We start from the raw sequence: 14319 nt of genomic DNA on the forward strand, positions 1-14319 counted from the left end.
CTTATAAGTGTATGGTATGAATGGTCTCTAAATTGTACCTAGGATAAAAATGGAGACAATTTTCCTTCTAGTATTGAAAACCTATTGTTTAATAAAGCAATCACTTGAGTCATTGAGGAATGAGTGAAATTCAAACACATGTCTTAGATGATGCACCTCCTCCTATTGATTTAAAAATATATACATAAAAACATAGGAAAAAGCCCAGCTGTGTGACTCATTGTTTAAGCATTGACCTATGAACCAGGATGTCACATTTGGATTCCTGGTCAGGGAAAAATGCCCTGGTTGAGGACTCATTCTCCAGTGTGGGGCAGGGATCAATGATTCTCAATCATCATTGATGTTTCTCTCTCTCCCTCTCCACTCCTCTCAGAAATGAATAAAACTCTATTTTTTAAAAATAGTCAAAAGATTCTGAGCAGACATTTTAAAAAGGAGATAAAGACAGTGTAAATAAATGTAGGAAAATATTCACTGGGCCCTAGATGGTTTGCCTCAGTGGTTTCAACATGAGCCCTTGGACTAAAGGGTCCAGGTTCTATTTCAGACAAAGGCACAAACCTTGGTTGCAGGCTCCATATCAGGCCCTAGTCAGGGCATCTTAGGGGGCAACTATTCAATGTGTATTTCTCACATCGATGTTTCTTTCTCTCCTCCTCCCTTTCACTCTTTCTAAAAATCAGTGGAAAAAAATATCCTTTGGTGATGATTAACAAAAAGGAAAACTGTTCACTATCAAAAATTCTTAGGGAAATTATATTAAAATGAAAAGTCGTTAACATTATAGTCATGTCCAGGGCTACTATTTAAAAAGATTAATAACCATTGCATGTGCTGGGAGAGTTGGGGGAACGAACTGGACTTTTCATTGGTCTGGGATGGTGGGAAAGTAAAGGGAATGATCATTTTAGATCACAGTTCCTCATATCTTAAAATGTAAGACATTCACGTACACTGCAGCAGTTTCATAAGAAAACATATATCTATGTAAAGAACAGAACACAAATATTCTCAGGAGCTTTATTTATAATACACCAAAACTGGAAATAACCAAATCATGGGCAGATCAATAAAGTGATTATCCATAGAATACTATATTAGTTAGCAATAAAAAATTAAACATTCACATAAGCATTAGTGTTGAATCTTAAAATAACTGTGTAGCATGAAGCAAACAAGTACTTGTTAAAGAGTACACTCCTTGCTCTGGCTGGTTTGGCTCAGTGGATAGAGCGTTGGCGTGCGGACTCAAGGGTCACAGGTTCGATTCCGGTCAAGGGCATGTACCTTGGTTGCGGGCACATCCCCAGTGGGGAATGTGCGGGAGGCAGCTGATCAATATTTCTTGCTCTCTGTCCCTCTCTCTTCCTCTCTGTAAAATATCAATAAAATATATTTTTTTAAAAAGAGTACACTCCTTATAGTGCCTATAATTATGAAAAATATGAACTAATCTATTGTAAAGGAAGGTAAACCAATGACTGCCTGGAGGGCGGGGGAAGGCAGGATGAGATTATAAAAGGACAAGAGGTATATACAGGGTGTGGTAAAGTAGGTTTATGGTTGTTGGTATGAAAATTAAGACAATAATTAAAAAATAAAAATACAAGAATAAACTCTTCCCTAGCCAGTGTGCCTCAGTTGGTTGGTCAACATCTCGTGCCCTGAAAGGTCACTAGTTCCATTCCAGGTCAGGGCACATGCCTGCCTGGATGCCCTGTAGGTGGTGGGCAGGAGGCAGCAGTTCAATGTTTCTTTCACATATCTCCATTTCTCCCTCTCTCCCCTTTCCTCTATTCCTAAAAAGTCAATGAAATATTTTTAAGTATAAAAAATACCTATTTTTTAAAAGAGAATAAACTATGTTTTACATACTCACATGTGTAAGTGTACTTTTGCCCTCCTAAGTGTATATGGGTAAGAAAATGTGAGAGATGTTTATTTCACCAGTGATGGTTTTACAGCTTTTTACATACTGATGTTCAAGCTCACCAAATAGCACATATTAGAAAATGCATTTTGTTACGTGTCAATTATAAATACATTAACCCATTGTACACTATAAGCGTCTGTAGACGCATGCAGCAGACCTTTCCACATGCCGCACGCATTTATATATATAAAAAAAGATCTTCCCTAAGTGGCAGCCCTGACCAACTTTAAAATCATTTTTTGTGAGAATTTTCAGCTGAAAATATTCAAGAATACCTGAATTGTAAGTAATATATTTTTACAATATTCATTACAAATTGATTTTTTAATTAAATTCAAAGTATCATGGCATGTGGCAGTTAACTGGTTAAATAAAGCCTTAAAAAGTGCTTCTAAATAAAGACCTAGATATCCCTATCTCATTAGAAAATTAATATGGCAACCCTGTATGGGCTCTACCATCTCCTAATTTCCTGGGAGGACCAGCCTTGTATCAGTGGCAGCAAACATTGGCAAGCAGTGAAGACTATTGCTATTGAAATTAACAGGAATGCTGACTGGTTACAAAAGACACATCCTGGGACTGATTACAGGGTTATCCTTCCTCTAACTTTTGAGTTTTTGCCTATTGAGCTGACCTTGAGGTGAACACCCTAGAGAGGCCAGAAGAAGCCACAGTCCTTTCAATTGTTTTCTCGGCCAATGATTTCAGCTACAGGAAAGAGTTATGGAGGTCCTGAGTATGCCGGTACACAAAGATCACACAGGCCCCAGAATAATTTTGGATATGCATTCAGAAAAGGAACTTTTTATCTCATTTACTGCAGACTCTCCCACTCACCAATAATACAGTGTTTCTTTACTAATTGTTGTGCCAGAGTATTAAAAGAGTGACACCATCCTATGAAATTTCGTACATCATAGCTTATGGATCACTTGCTGAGACTTAGGTAGCACGTGCTGTGAACAGAGAATATAATTCATATTGTTCACGGAAGCAAAACAAAGACCTTTACTTTAGGTGATCTTTCTCTTCAGTAATCGAGGCACCAGGCTTCAAATTAGAACCATAAAGTCATGCAGTCTTTCATTTAAGGCCTTGGGCTGGAAGGCAAAATAAGCCAATATTGCACAAAGTGATTTTCTCCCAGCACAGTGTCCCTTCTGACGTGCAGAATGCCTGAGGTACCCATAGTATATATTGACCTCTACATGGAGACAGATGACAACTGTGATTTCAGATAATCCCAGGCAGTAAATAGAACCATAACAATTAAAGGTACAAAAGAAAAAAACACATATTCTAAAAGATCATAAATCAGACCCATGTACAGCAAGCAGTGTGCAGGTTTGTGAATTAGAACCTGAAATAATTCATCACCACGTAATGTGAGAACCACAATGTCCCTGAAAGAGGTGGAAAGAGGTGGCACTTCTTAGCTGTGGATGGATACTCTGGACAAAGCCTGGTCAGGTCCGTTCCCTCATCAGAGATAAAGGAATGAAGATGCTGCCAAGAGCTCGGAGTAAACATAATTTCCTCAAGCACAAGTGAGAGCACAGAATATATTTACCCTGAGCACACAGGGTTGTGACTCGTGCACATGGTTCAGGGGAGTGAGGTAGGAGAGAAAAATTGCTTCACACATACATACTTGCAGCGACATCAATCGGATAGTAAGTCTGAACAGGTTAGCAAGTGCAATGCAGCCCCTTACAGCCTCACTTGTACATGAAACTTATGAGGAATCTATCACATGTATGTTGTAATAAAAGGGGATTATATTCATCTATATATGTATCAAAGACTCCCCTTTGGTGTAGATATTGTGAGTGAGAAAAAGAAATATTCCCTGCATATTTTCACATTGAAGGCTTTTCTCCAGTGTGAGCACTAGGTGTCTAAGGTGGCTAGCTTTACTGCTAAAACATTCCCCATATTCACAGCACTCATGAGGTCTTTCACCAGCCTGGACCCTGTGGTATTTAATGAGTTTAGTTAGAACTTTGGCTCAAGGAATTCCTACCATCACTACACTCATATAGATTTTATGCATTATGAACTTTTTTGTGGATAAGGAGGTGATTATTGCATCTACAAGATTTCCCACAGTCACTACACTCATAAGGTTTTTCACACATGTGAACACTCTGGTGTTGAGTGAGGGTAAAGTTTCCACTAAAGGACTTTCCACAATCAGTACATTCATACGGCTTTTCTCCAGTGTGAACTCGCTGATGTAGAATGAGAGCAGAGGTTTGTCTGAATGACTTCCTGCATTCACTACACTCATGGCTTTTCTCCAGTGTGAACTCTCTGATGTCTAATGAGAGCAGAGATTTGTCTAAAGGACTTCCCACAATCATTACACTCATATAGCTTTTTCCCAGTGTGAACTCTTTAGTGGTTAAGGAGGTGACTATTGTACCTAAAACAGTTTCCACATTCACTACACTTACAAGGTTTTTCTCCAGTGTGAACTTTTTGATGTTCAATGAGATTACAGTTTTTGCTGAATAACTTATCGCAATCAGTATACTCATATGGCTTTTCTCCAGTGTGAACTCTGTGATGTTGAATGAGGTTAGAGTTTTGACTGAAGGACTTCCCACAATCACTACATTGATGCATTTCTCCAGGGTGAAGTCTCTGTGGTTAAAGAGGTTACTACTGTGCCTAAATGATTTCCTACATTTACTAAACTCAAGAGGTTTTTCTCAATTGTGAATTTTATGGTATTTAGTGAGGGAAGACCTTTGAGGGAAGGGCTTTCCACAATCAGCACACTCATAGGACTTTTCTCCAGTGTGAACTCCCCTATGCAGATTGAGGTTAATGATACGTCTAAAAACTTTCCCACTTTTGTTAAAATCGTATTTCACTTCGCCAGAGCAGACATATTGATGTTAAACAAATTTATGTCTGTGTCTTGCAGCATTTTCATGTTTGCTCCACTGGTGATGACATTTTCCACTGAGAAATTTCTGTGAAATCTCACTAACCCTGTGAGGCTCCTTAGTGTTGAGAGATGCCTGGGGCTGCAACAGCCCTGAGCTGGCCGGCCAGTCTTTCCCAGCCTCTCTAGAGGTTGAAGGCACCCCTGACAAGTAGAAGCTGCACCTGGTCACAAAGGAGGCCCCATTCATAGCTTCTTTCCAGGGCTTCTCTCCACTGGTATCCCTCTGTTGCTGGTGATGGTTTGCATTGGAACAGAAGTCTCTAACACATGTGTCACTGAAGAAGGCTTTCTGCTCAAAGTATGCTGCTTGTGACTCAGTCAGGTGCAGAATAACTTTTAAAACTGAGACACACTACTTACAGAGACGGGTCCTCTGGGTTGCTGTAGCTGTCTTAGAAGCTATGAATTTTGACTCTACTTGTAGAGATACACTCTCATCATAACAGGCCTCCTCCTCATCTGTTTTATGCCAACATCCTGAAAACAGGAAAAAGGTGAGGAAATGAATGTTGACTGTGGTGTCACGGGGATGTCCCATTACAAAAGTGTGTTGCACATATTACTTTGGCCTCATGCAACTGGCTGAAAATAAAAGATTTGCAGGAAGGATTTATAAGATGCTGCTACGAAGTTCTGGGCTACTGAAGATCAAAAACACAGAAAGAAAAAATTCCACTCAGCAGCCCTCCTGTGGCTCTGGAGGTGGTGCTTTCCCTGGATCAAGCTTAATTTGATTTGACAGTTGTCACTGACAATCTCTGGTGTTAACCTATGTCGCCATCTTGGGTCCTTCAGGTGCAGAATAACTTTTAAAACTGAGACACACTACTTACAGAGACGGGTCCTCTGGGTTGCTGTAGCTGTCTTAGAAGCTATGAATTTTGACTCTACTTGTAGAGATACACTCTCATCATAACAGGCCTCCTCCTCATCTGTTTTATGCCAACATCCTGAAAACAGGAAAAAGGTGAGGAAATGAATGTTGACTGTGGTGTCACGGGGATGTCCCATTACAAAAGTGTGTTGCACATATTACTTTGGCCTCATGCAACTGGCTGAAAATAAAAGATTTGCAGGAAGGATTTATAAGATGCTGCTACGAAGTTCTGGGCTACTGAAGATCAAAAACAAAGAAGGCCTCAAATGAAATATGACACAAGCATGAAAAACACCACTTAGAACAGAAGAGGGATCACCTGCTCATTCTGCTAAAAGCATTCAGCTCGGTTTGTCTGTGGTGACATGGGCCAACTGTGCAGAATGTTGGTTACATCTTATTCCAAGTAAAATTCAATAAATGATTATTTTGTGTTTGAGGCTTACTTAACCCTACCAGACCGCTGTACCGATTTTTCGGTAATTTCCACACAAAGGTGGAATATTGGCACTAGATGAAAGGTAGATGAAAGGTAGACCTATTTTCTACAATGTCTCCAAGTTCCATCTTATTCTAACCACTTGTTTGCATGTAACTAACATTTTTCTATATCATGTTGGTTTTTTCTCTTTAATGCTCAGGAGCCCAAATATAGGGGGCAGTTAGGGGTGCAAAAGAGGAAGTCAGGGATCTGGACATAGTCACTCTCCTAGAAAGAGGCAGTTAAGGTGGTTCCCACTAAACTGTCTGCAAGATTCAGGACTTCCACACACTTCCTGCACACTCTGAAGTAATGGGTGTTTGGGGTGTTTGGTGAGTCCATTGCTCAGGGCTCTCCACACAGCTCAGCACTTGCATCTATAGCACATTTTACAAGAATGTGGGGGAAAATTGGCAGAGCCCATGGTTTGGCTGTGGGAGAGAGAAAGTCACATCTGGAGAATAAAGGAAGAGAGATCATCACCTCAGGACACTTAATAGAATGTGAAAGTCTTACCTACAGATGATACAACTGCAAAAACTTCTAGCATCACGTTGCAGTATAGATGCCTCTGATCTTCATCAAGGAGCCCTCACTCCTGAGAGAAGGCATTGGCCATGTGCTCAAAGTTCATATCCTGTCATAATGGGGACAGTTCAGGCCATGATAGCATCTCTCCTATAATTATAAGTTTGTCATATTCCCCGCCCTCCACATCCATCCTCTCCCTCTACTACCTTTATCAGAGGACATAGCAGGCCTTATTCCCATCAAGTAACTCTCTCCTTATATTCCAACTGATACTGTGTCTTCCAACAACAATAAAGGCTGATGAGCAGATAGAAAATATCTGAGCTCTGTGCCTCACATGTAGGCCACACTTCCTCTTGTCAATAGAATTGATGTCCCCAATGTAAGGTAGGGAGAGATTTTGTCCATAAAGAATGTGAGTGATTTGACACTGTGCACCTTTTCCAAAATTCTAACTCACCACTTCATAATGTATTTCTCTTCTTCCCACTGCCTTCCCTATACCAGTAGGGATTTTCAAGCCCAGGAGACACTGATGTATGCTATCATGTTCACTGATATCACTGTATCACTAATGATCACTGTATCAGCCCTCAACAACTGACAGGTGTGCACATATATAACACCTAAGCTCTGGACATTGCATGTAGCACAAAAACATCCCTCTTTTGCCGAAACTGGTTTGGCTCAGTGGATAGAGCATCGGCCTGCGGACTGAAAGGTCCCAGGTTCGATTCCGGTCAAGGGCATGTACCTTGGTTGTGGGCACATTCCCAGTGGAAGATGTGCAGGAGGCAGCTGATCAATGTTTCTTTCTCATCGATGTTTCTAACTATCTCCCTTTCTCTCTGTAAAAAATCAATAAAATATATTTTAAAAAACAACAACATCCCTCTTTCTAGGCAATTACACTAAAGTTCCACATATTAACATCCAGTCACCACCAAAAATGGATTCACTTTTCATTCACTCTTAAGTCAATGTCAGGGCCCTGTGGCCATGAATTAACATACTGTCTCCAACTGCACATCAATCTTTCTACCGTACCTCTCTCGCACCTGCACTCCCACAGCCCTATCCCCCATAGTCTTCTTGACCTCTTACTTATTACTCAGCATGTGTGGCCCATAGAATAAATGCATGCCAAATTAAAACTGGATGAAATAATACCCCATCTGTGATAGTCCACACTCCTAGAGGCAGCCTTGAATCCTGCTATAACGGCCTCCCTCCTTGGTTGATTTTTACTTCAACCTCACCTAAGGAAACAATATCAGATCGCAGACATTGAGAGCCCACCTTCATTGGTGCTGCCCTTGATGTCCCTTCATTAGTCACAGCCTTCATCACTCACATCCCATTGCATATGTCCTTCTAACCCTCAACCTTCCTAATACCGCGACTCTTTAATACAGTTCCTCTGGTGTGGTGACCCCCAACCATAACATTATTTTAGTTGCTACTTCATCACTGTCATGTTGCTACTGTTAGGAATCGTAAATATCTGATATGCAGGATGTATTTTCATGGTTACAAATTGAACATAATTAAAGCATAGTGATTAATCACAAAAACAATATGTAATTATATATGTGTTTTCCGATGGTCTTAGGCGACCCCTGTGAAAGGGTCATTTGACCTCCAAAGGGGTCACGACCCACAGGTTGAGAACCGCTGCTAACCCATGCTCAGTGAGTCTCATGCCCATAAGCAATTTCAACAAACTGATTGCAACTCCCAAGGCCGCACCAAAAAATGGTCACCAAAAAGTCCTGGTAAGAGTTCAGAATACTTTAAGCAATAAAACGAAAAATAAAATTAAAAATTAAATTAAAAAAAAGAGTTCAGAGAATGAAATATGTACCAACCCCAGTGTCTTCTTGTTTGAAATACTCGTTGGCATCCAATTAAAAACAGCAGAAAACGATATCTAGAACCCCCCACCCCATAAACTTTCCACTACCTTTTTAAGACGCCTTCATATCGAACTGTTCATCAATGTTCTAGATGCTCATGAACTGTTCTCTGAAATAACCTAACCAAACAGAATAAAAGTTTCTGTATCCCCAATGAACATTAATCTTATATGATGAATTTTTCCATCTCAGTTGATGTTGATGTCATACCTCCAGCTGCTAATTTCTAACCTTCACTTCATTGCTGACTGTTTCCCAAACTCAACATTAGAAAATCCAGGTGGCCACACCTAAATCACTGATCCTGAATGCAACTGCAACTTCCACCTCCACAGCCACCATCATGAGCCAGTTACCATCACACTCACACAGTCTATCACAGCTGCTTCCTTCCTCGTCTTCCTACCTCCTCCCTCTCAGGCGTATTGTTCATCATGCTGCAGCCACCAGGCGTCTAATGACACCTGGGTCGGATCACCTGCCTCCACTGCTCCAATTATCTCAATGATCCCATCACCTGAAGAACCAACTCCCAAGTTGCCACAAGGTTGCAATAGACCTGTCTCTTGTCCTATTGTTACCACTTTTTTTTTTTTTAGGAAAATATAAAAGAAGGATACCTGCATGTCCCTGAAATAGCTCAGTCTTTATTCCAAGCATTTGCACATTTACCTGGGAGGACCTCCTGCATCTCATGCCTCTGTGGAAAGAGAAATGTCTTTTGAGAACGTTGCAACCACCGCCGTTATCCCTGGGCTCAGGCCACTCAGTATGCTTGCCAGCCCCAGGCCAGGTTATCTGGAGATGCCTGCATTACCTCAGTCCAGAATCTTCAGTGCACTTCTAGCCTATTTTTCAAAGGACTTCTCCTTCCTGTCCCATATTCCCTTCTAATTTGTTCTTCCTCTGAGCAGTTGGGAAAAATTTAGAACCCTACTTCAGACAGTGTCACTCTCTTATTCTCCACCACCGATGGCCCTAGGTAAAACTCCTCACACAAGACTTGGCCTCATCTTGTCCGTTGCCTTTGGATTCGAAACAGACCTTGGTTTCCCAAATCCTCCCAGCTCAGCCACACCCACAAAACTTTACAGGGTGGCTTTGTAGTCTGACACCCTCTGTCACCCATCACACAGTGTATCACCCACAAGTGACTCACTGTTCTGTATGCTGTGACCTGGGCTTCAGGACCCGAAAGGCACCAGCACCCAAGGATAGAGGGTAAATGGAGTGAGGCTGAATAGGTCTCTGCAAGAAAAACGGAGTCTGGGAGGCATAAAGGCCTCAATACTGACTGTTGCTGCTCAACAAGCTTCAGACAAACCACTGCACTGCTAGGCCAGTGCTTCGGATGCCTGGTCCTCATTGTGACCCAGCATTGGAGCCTCTGACTATGTTAACAGAACAAAGAGGTAAAAATGAGCACCTAGAGAAAATTGCAGGAAGTAACACTCAAACCAATCAGCACTGATAATACACCTGTCCTGGGCTTTCATTGGCTAAATGCAGCCATCATTAGGTGCATTGCCCTTTGGGTAAGTTACTTTTTCAGGCACAGCAGGTGGCTTAGGATCCCAATCACTGACTGATCATTGCAAATATTGGCATTGCAGCCCCCCAGTGGTGCTGGGAAATGATAACTGTAGGATTTGGCGGCTGGTGGCAGGTTTCTGGGAAGTCTTGTCTGCAACCTATCTCTTGTTTTGATCTATTATTTCAGATTCTGTGCTTTCAGAATGCTCCATGAGGTGAAAAGAATCATTTCAATTATTCCTGAAGACCACTAACCTAAATGGGCCCCATTCTTCTCCATCCCCTGGTCCTAAGGGGCAATCAGGGCAGCAGCTGCTGCTCGTACCCACTGCGGGTGCTGGCCCAAATCACTCCTCACTGTCAGCGGGTGCAAGTGGGCCAGTGCTGTCAGTGAGTGGGAGTGGTGGCAGCAGGAGCCTGGCTGACGGCAGATAGGTGGCTGAGGGCTGTGGCAGGAGGGGCCGGGTGGAGGCGCAGAGGATGGACTGAGACCCACCCTTGTGCCCACTGCAGCCTTGCTGCCCACAGTTCCTTTCAGGGTACACGAATTAATGCACTGGGCCCCTAGTGTAAGAATAAAAAAAAATGTAGACTATTCATGAATTGAAAATAGTCCTTGCCCTGGCCACTTTGGCTCAGTGGATTACAGCATTGATCCATGGACTGAAAGGTCCTGGTTTGATTCTGGTCAGGGCATGTAATTGGGGTGCAAGCTCAATCCCTGGTCCTGGTCAGGGTGAGTGCAAGAAGCAACCAATTGATTTGTCTCTCTCACATCGATGTTTTTCTCTGTGTCTATCTCTCCCTCCCTTTTGCTCTCTCTAAAAATCAATGGGAAAATATCCTTGGGTGAGGATTAACACACACAAAAACAGTCCTTTGCATACATTTAGTGGGAAGAAAGTTCCAGATATTTATCTACATTCACCTTTTGTCTTTAGTGCAAAAATGGCATGAGATCTTTGAGACTAAATAGATCAAATGGATTCTTGTTGAACACACACAAAAGTAAGAAAAACAAAATTTCCTTTAATATATAAAAGAGGAGAGAAGATTATTGGAATTGCAGAGTCTTTTGAAAATTGATTCTGGCACTGGCCAGTGTGGGTCAGTCCTTAGAGCATGGCCCGTATACTGAAGGGTCTTCAGCTCGATTCCCAGTCAAGGTACATACCTGGGATGCAGGTTTGATCCTCCAGTCCCTGTTGGATTGTGTGCATGTGTCTCTCTTGCATCAATATTTCTCTCTCTCCCCCTCATCTCACTCTTCTCTCCCCCCCACCCCGACTCTGTTTCTCCCCCTTTTTCCCTCCCTCCCTTCCACCCTTTTCTAAAAATCAATGGAAAAAAATATTCTCGAGTGTGGAGTAACAGCAACAACACAAATAATTCTGAAACTAGATTGTGGTGGTGGTTATATAACATGCTTAGACTAAATGCCTCTGAATTCTATACTTTAAGACAGTGAAAATGGTAAATGTTGTATGCATTACCACAATTCAATTAGCTTCCACCGCTTCTTGGCTTTTTGGCTAAAATCAAGTGCAAAAATGAGCTCCCCTCCAATCCCATAATTTATTTAAATATGCCTGCAAAAGCTACTTTGCAAGGAACTGGCACTCTGGGACTTAAAGGGGGGAGAAGAGGGGGCGGGGGGAGAAAGAATAAATCCGGGTTGAATTTGCAGGATTGCCTATGGTTTTCTTTGTTCACAACCTGTAATATCTTTGCTAACTTCTGGGCAAGTTGGAGTTGGGCCAGTATCACCAAACAAGGAGTGATGGGCACTCTGGCCTGGGCAGACTTGCACGCCGGGTGTCTTTTGCACATTTGATTGGTCTGGATTCACAGCGGAGCCAGTTGCAAAGGGACGTAGGCAGGATGAAGAGCAGCTGGGCTCACAGTGTTCTGCAGAGTCAGCTGATCAGGAATCCCAGCTGACACAAGAGGCCCTTTATGCTTTGATGCTGGAGCCCTGCTGGCTGCCCTGAGGCACAAGCCCCCATTCATTTGTTCCCTTTGGACGTTAGTGCTTTGGGGCCTCTCGGATTTGTGTTGCTGCAAATGACAGCAGATAGGGGTGGCTGCATATTGGTTGCCTCCTGTACAAGCCCCAATTGGACCGGGGATCGAGCCTGCAACCAACCAAGATACGTGCCCTTGACCAGAATCGAACCTGAGACCCTTCGGTCCGTGGGCCCACGCTTATCCACTCAAATCGGCGAGGGCATAAACTTACATTTAAAATATCCATTGAAAGTACATGCCTAGGGCTGGGCTGTGGCAATACTTCAAAGCACTTTGAGCCTCATGAAGACTGAACAAGCAGTCCCAGAATTGGCTATTTTCCTCCAAGCGAGCCACTGAGGTCACTGGGAGCCAAGTAGAAAATTCTGAGGGAAATGGTGCCATCTTGTGGTACTTTTGCAGTTTTTCGGGCCATTTGGAAAAAAAACAAACGTTTTTTAGAGCAGGTTTAGGTTCACAGCAAAGTCCAACAGAATGTACAGCAGGTCCTCAACATAATTTCATCCAATGTCATTTTGTTATAACGTTGATGAGATGGCGTAGAAACTTAATGCTTCCTTGTATTCATTAGCCTATGGGAAAATTGATTTTGTTATACACCCAACAACATGGGTAGATCTCAAAGTTATTATGTTAAGGGAAAGAAGCCAAACAAAAGGAGTATAGTGTGTGATTTCCTTTACAGAAATTTCTAAAAACTGTAAACTAACCCATGGTGACAGAAAGTGAGATGGCAAGCCCCCTCCCTGCTTGCACCACCATAACCACGCCTCAGCTTCTGTAATCTCCCTTCGTCTTCGTCTTCTGCTTCTCCAGCAGGGCCCACTGCCGGTCAAGTTTCTGCTGTCTCAGGTTGCTACCCTCGTGATCTAAGACACTGCAGGGAATCTAGTCGGAATGAGGCTTGGAAGTCATGTCTGTCGCGGGAGGGACAGCGGCGCAGGAGCGCTGCTCAGCTTTCGGCCAACCCAACCACATCTTCCCGGGTCGGGCACAGGGCCCCGCTGAGGCCCGCGCAGCACACCAGGGCCCGGGCCGCAGGCTCCAAGTGGCTGCGGGTGCGATGCTGCGGGAGAAACAGCCGAGAGCACCGGGCAACAGTGGGAGGGCGGGCAGCGCTGGCGCGTAGAAGTGGGAGAGGCGAGTCGCCCGCCCCTCGACTCTAGAGGGGCTCCACCGGCGCAGAGGGTCCGAGCTCTGCTTGGTTGCGCCGCCGGCCCCTCCTCCCCAAACTGCAACAGCTACCTGGAAGCTTAGCATGTAACTTAGAAAGAATGTCTAGAATGTGTATGTATGCCATATACGGGAGACAAAGAACCTAGGGAGATACTAGAATGTAAGAAAAACCCTGCCGTGTTTGGTGCTCAACCTCTGGAGGGGACTCCACTGAGACAGCACTGGTGCGAATATATAGTCCTTTTCTGAACCCTCCAGTGCGTTTGGTTTGTCGCTTCCCGCCATAACAAAGGCACCATAGTGTTTGTGGACTGGGGGTGGAGGCCCAGGAAAGACAAATAGCCAAGAAGCCAGAGGAAATGTGCGGGGCGCCTACGCAGGGTCATAGCATTTGGCAATGCAAAGGTCTTGGCAGAAATCGGATGGCAGGTGATGAGCGATACCAAAGATGTACGTGACATTTGCACTGGCCTTGATGAACTAGCACCTGCCAGTCAGATTTGAATTTTTGTTAGAGCTCTTCTATGTAGCCTGGCTCAGCAGCCTCTGCACTTGGCCACGAAGGCCAAAGAAGTCTGATTCTCAATGGCCGCTTTTATGAACCTTGTTGCAAGCTGAAGGAATCGTGGAAGCCAGAATTCGGGCGGGTGGAGACAGGAGCCATTCCAGGAAGGGAGGTGTTAGCCTTACCAAGGTTTTGGACCTTTTGCGTTTCAACCGACGCATGGCGACAAGCTAAGAGCCCTGAAAGGACCGTGAGCTTATTGGGGGCCCTCACCACACTCCAGGCCCAGGCCAGTGCGGGGTATTGCACCCAGTGGCCCCTATGCCCTGCGTGTGCCCCGCCTCGGCACCCTGCGCGGCATCCTTGCTGAGCTCTTG

The 14319-nt window shown here is 43.6% G+C and overlaps 1 protein-coding gene and 2 pseudogenes across 1 annotated transcript in view; all 3 read right to left on the reverse strand.

Annotated features, from left to right (window-relative positions):
* Positions 1 to 2316: 2316 nt before the first annotated feature.
* On the reverse strand, positions 2317 to 4579 carry LOC107184982 (annotated as a pseudogene).
* LOC107184981 lies at positions 2317 to 5445 on the reverse strand (annotated as a pseudogene).
* Positions 5446 to 13032: 7587 nt separating this feature from the next.
* The window catches only part of LOC102774246 (zinc finger protein 416-like), a 31052-nt gene continuing 29765 nt past the window's right edge, over positions 13033 to 14319 (reverse strand). The window contains exon 4 of the mRNA XM_015571802.1: positions 13033 to 13138. Coding sequence (XP_015427288.1) covers positions 13033 to 13138 — 106 coding nt within the window. The remainder of the gene's footprint in view (positions 13139 to 14319) is intronic.

The sequence above is a fragment of the Myotis davidii genome, unplaced genomic scaffold (genome assembly GCF_000327345.1).
Source record: "Myotis davidii unplaced genomic scaffold, ASM32734v1 scaffold729, whole genome shotgun sequence".
NCBI lineage: Eukaryota > Metazoa > Chordata > Mammalia > Chiroptera > Vespertilionidae > Myotis > Myotis davidii.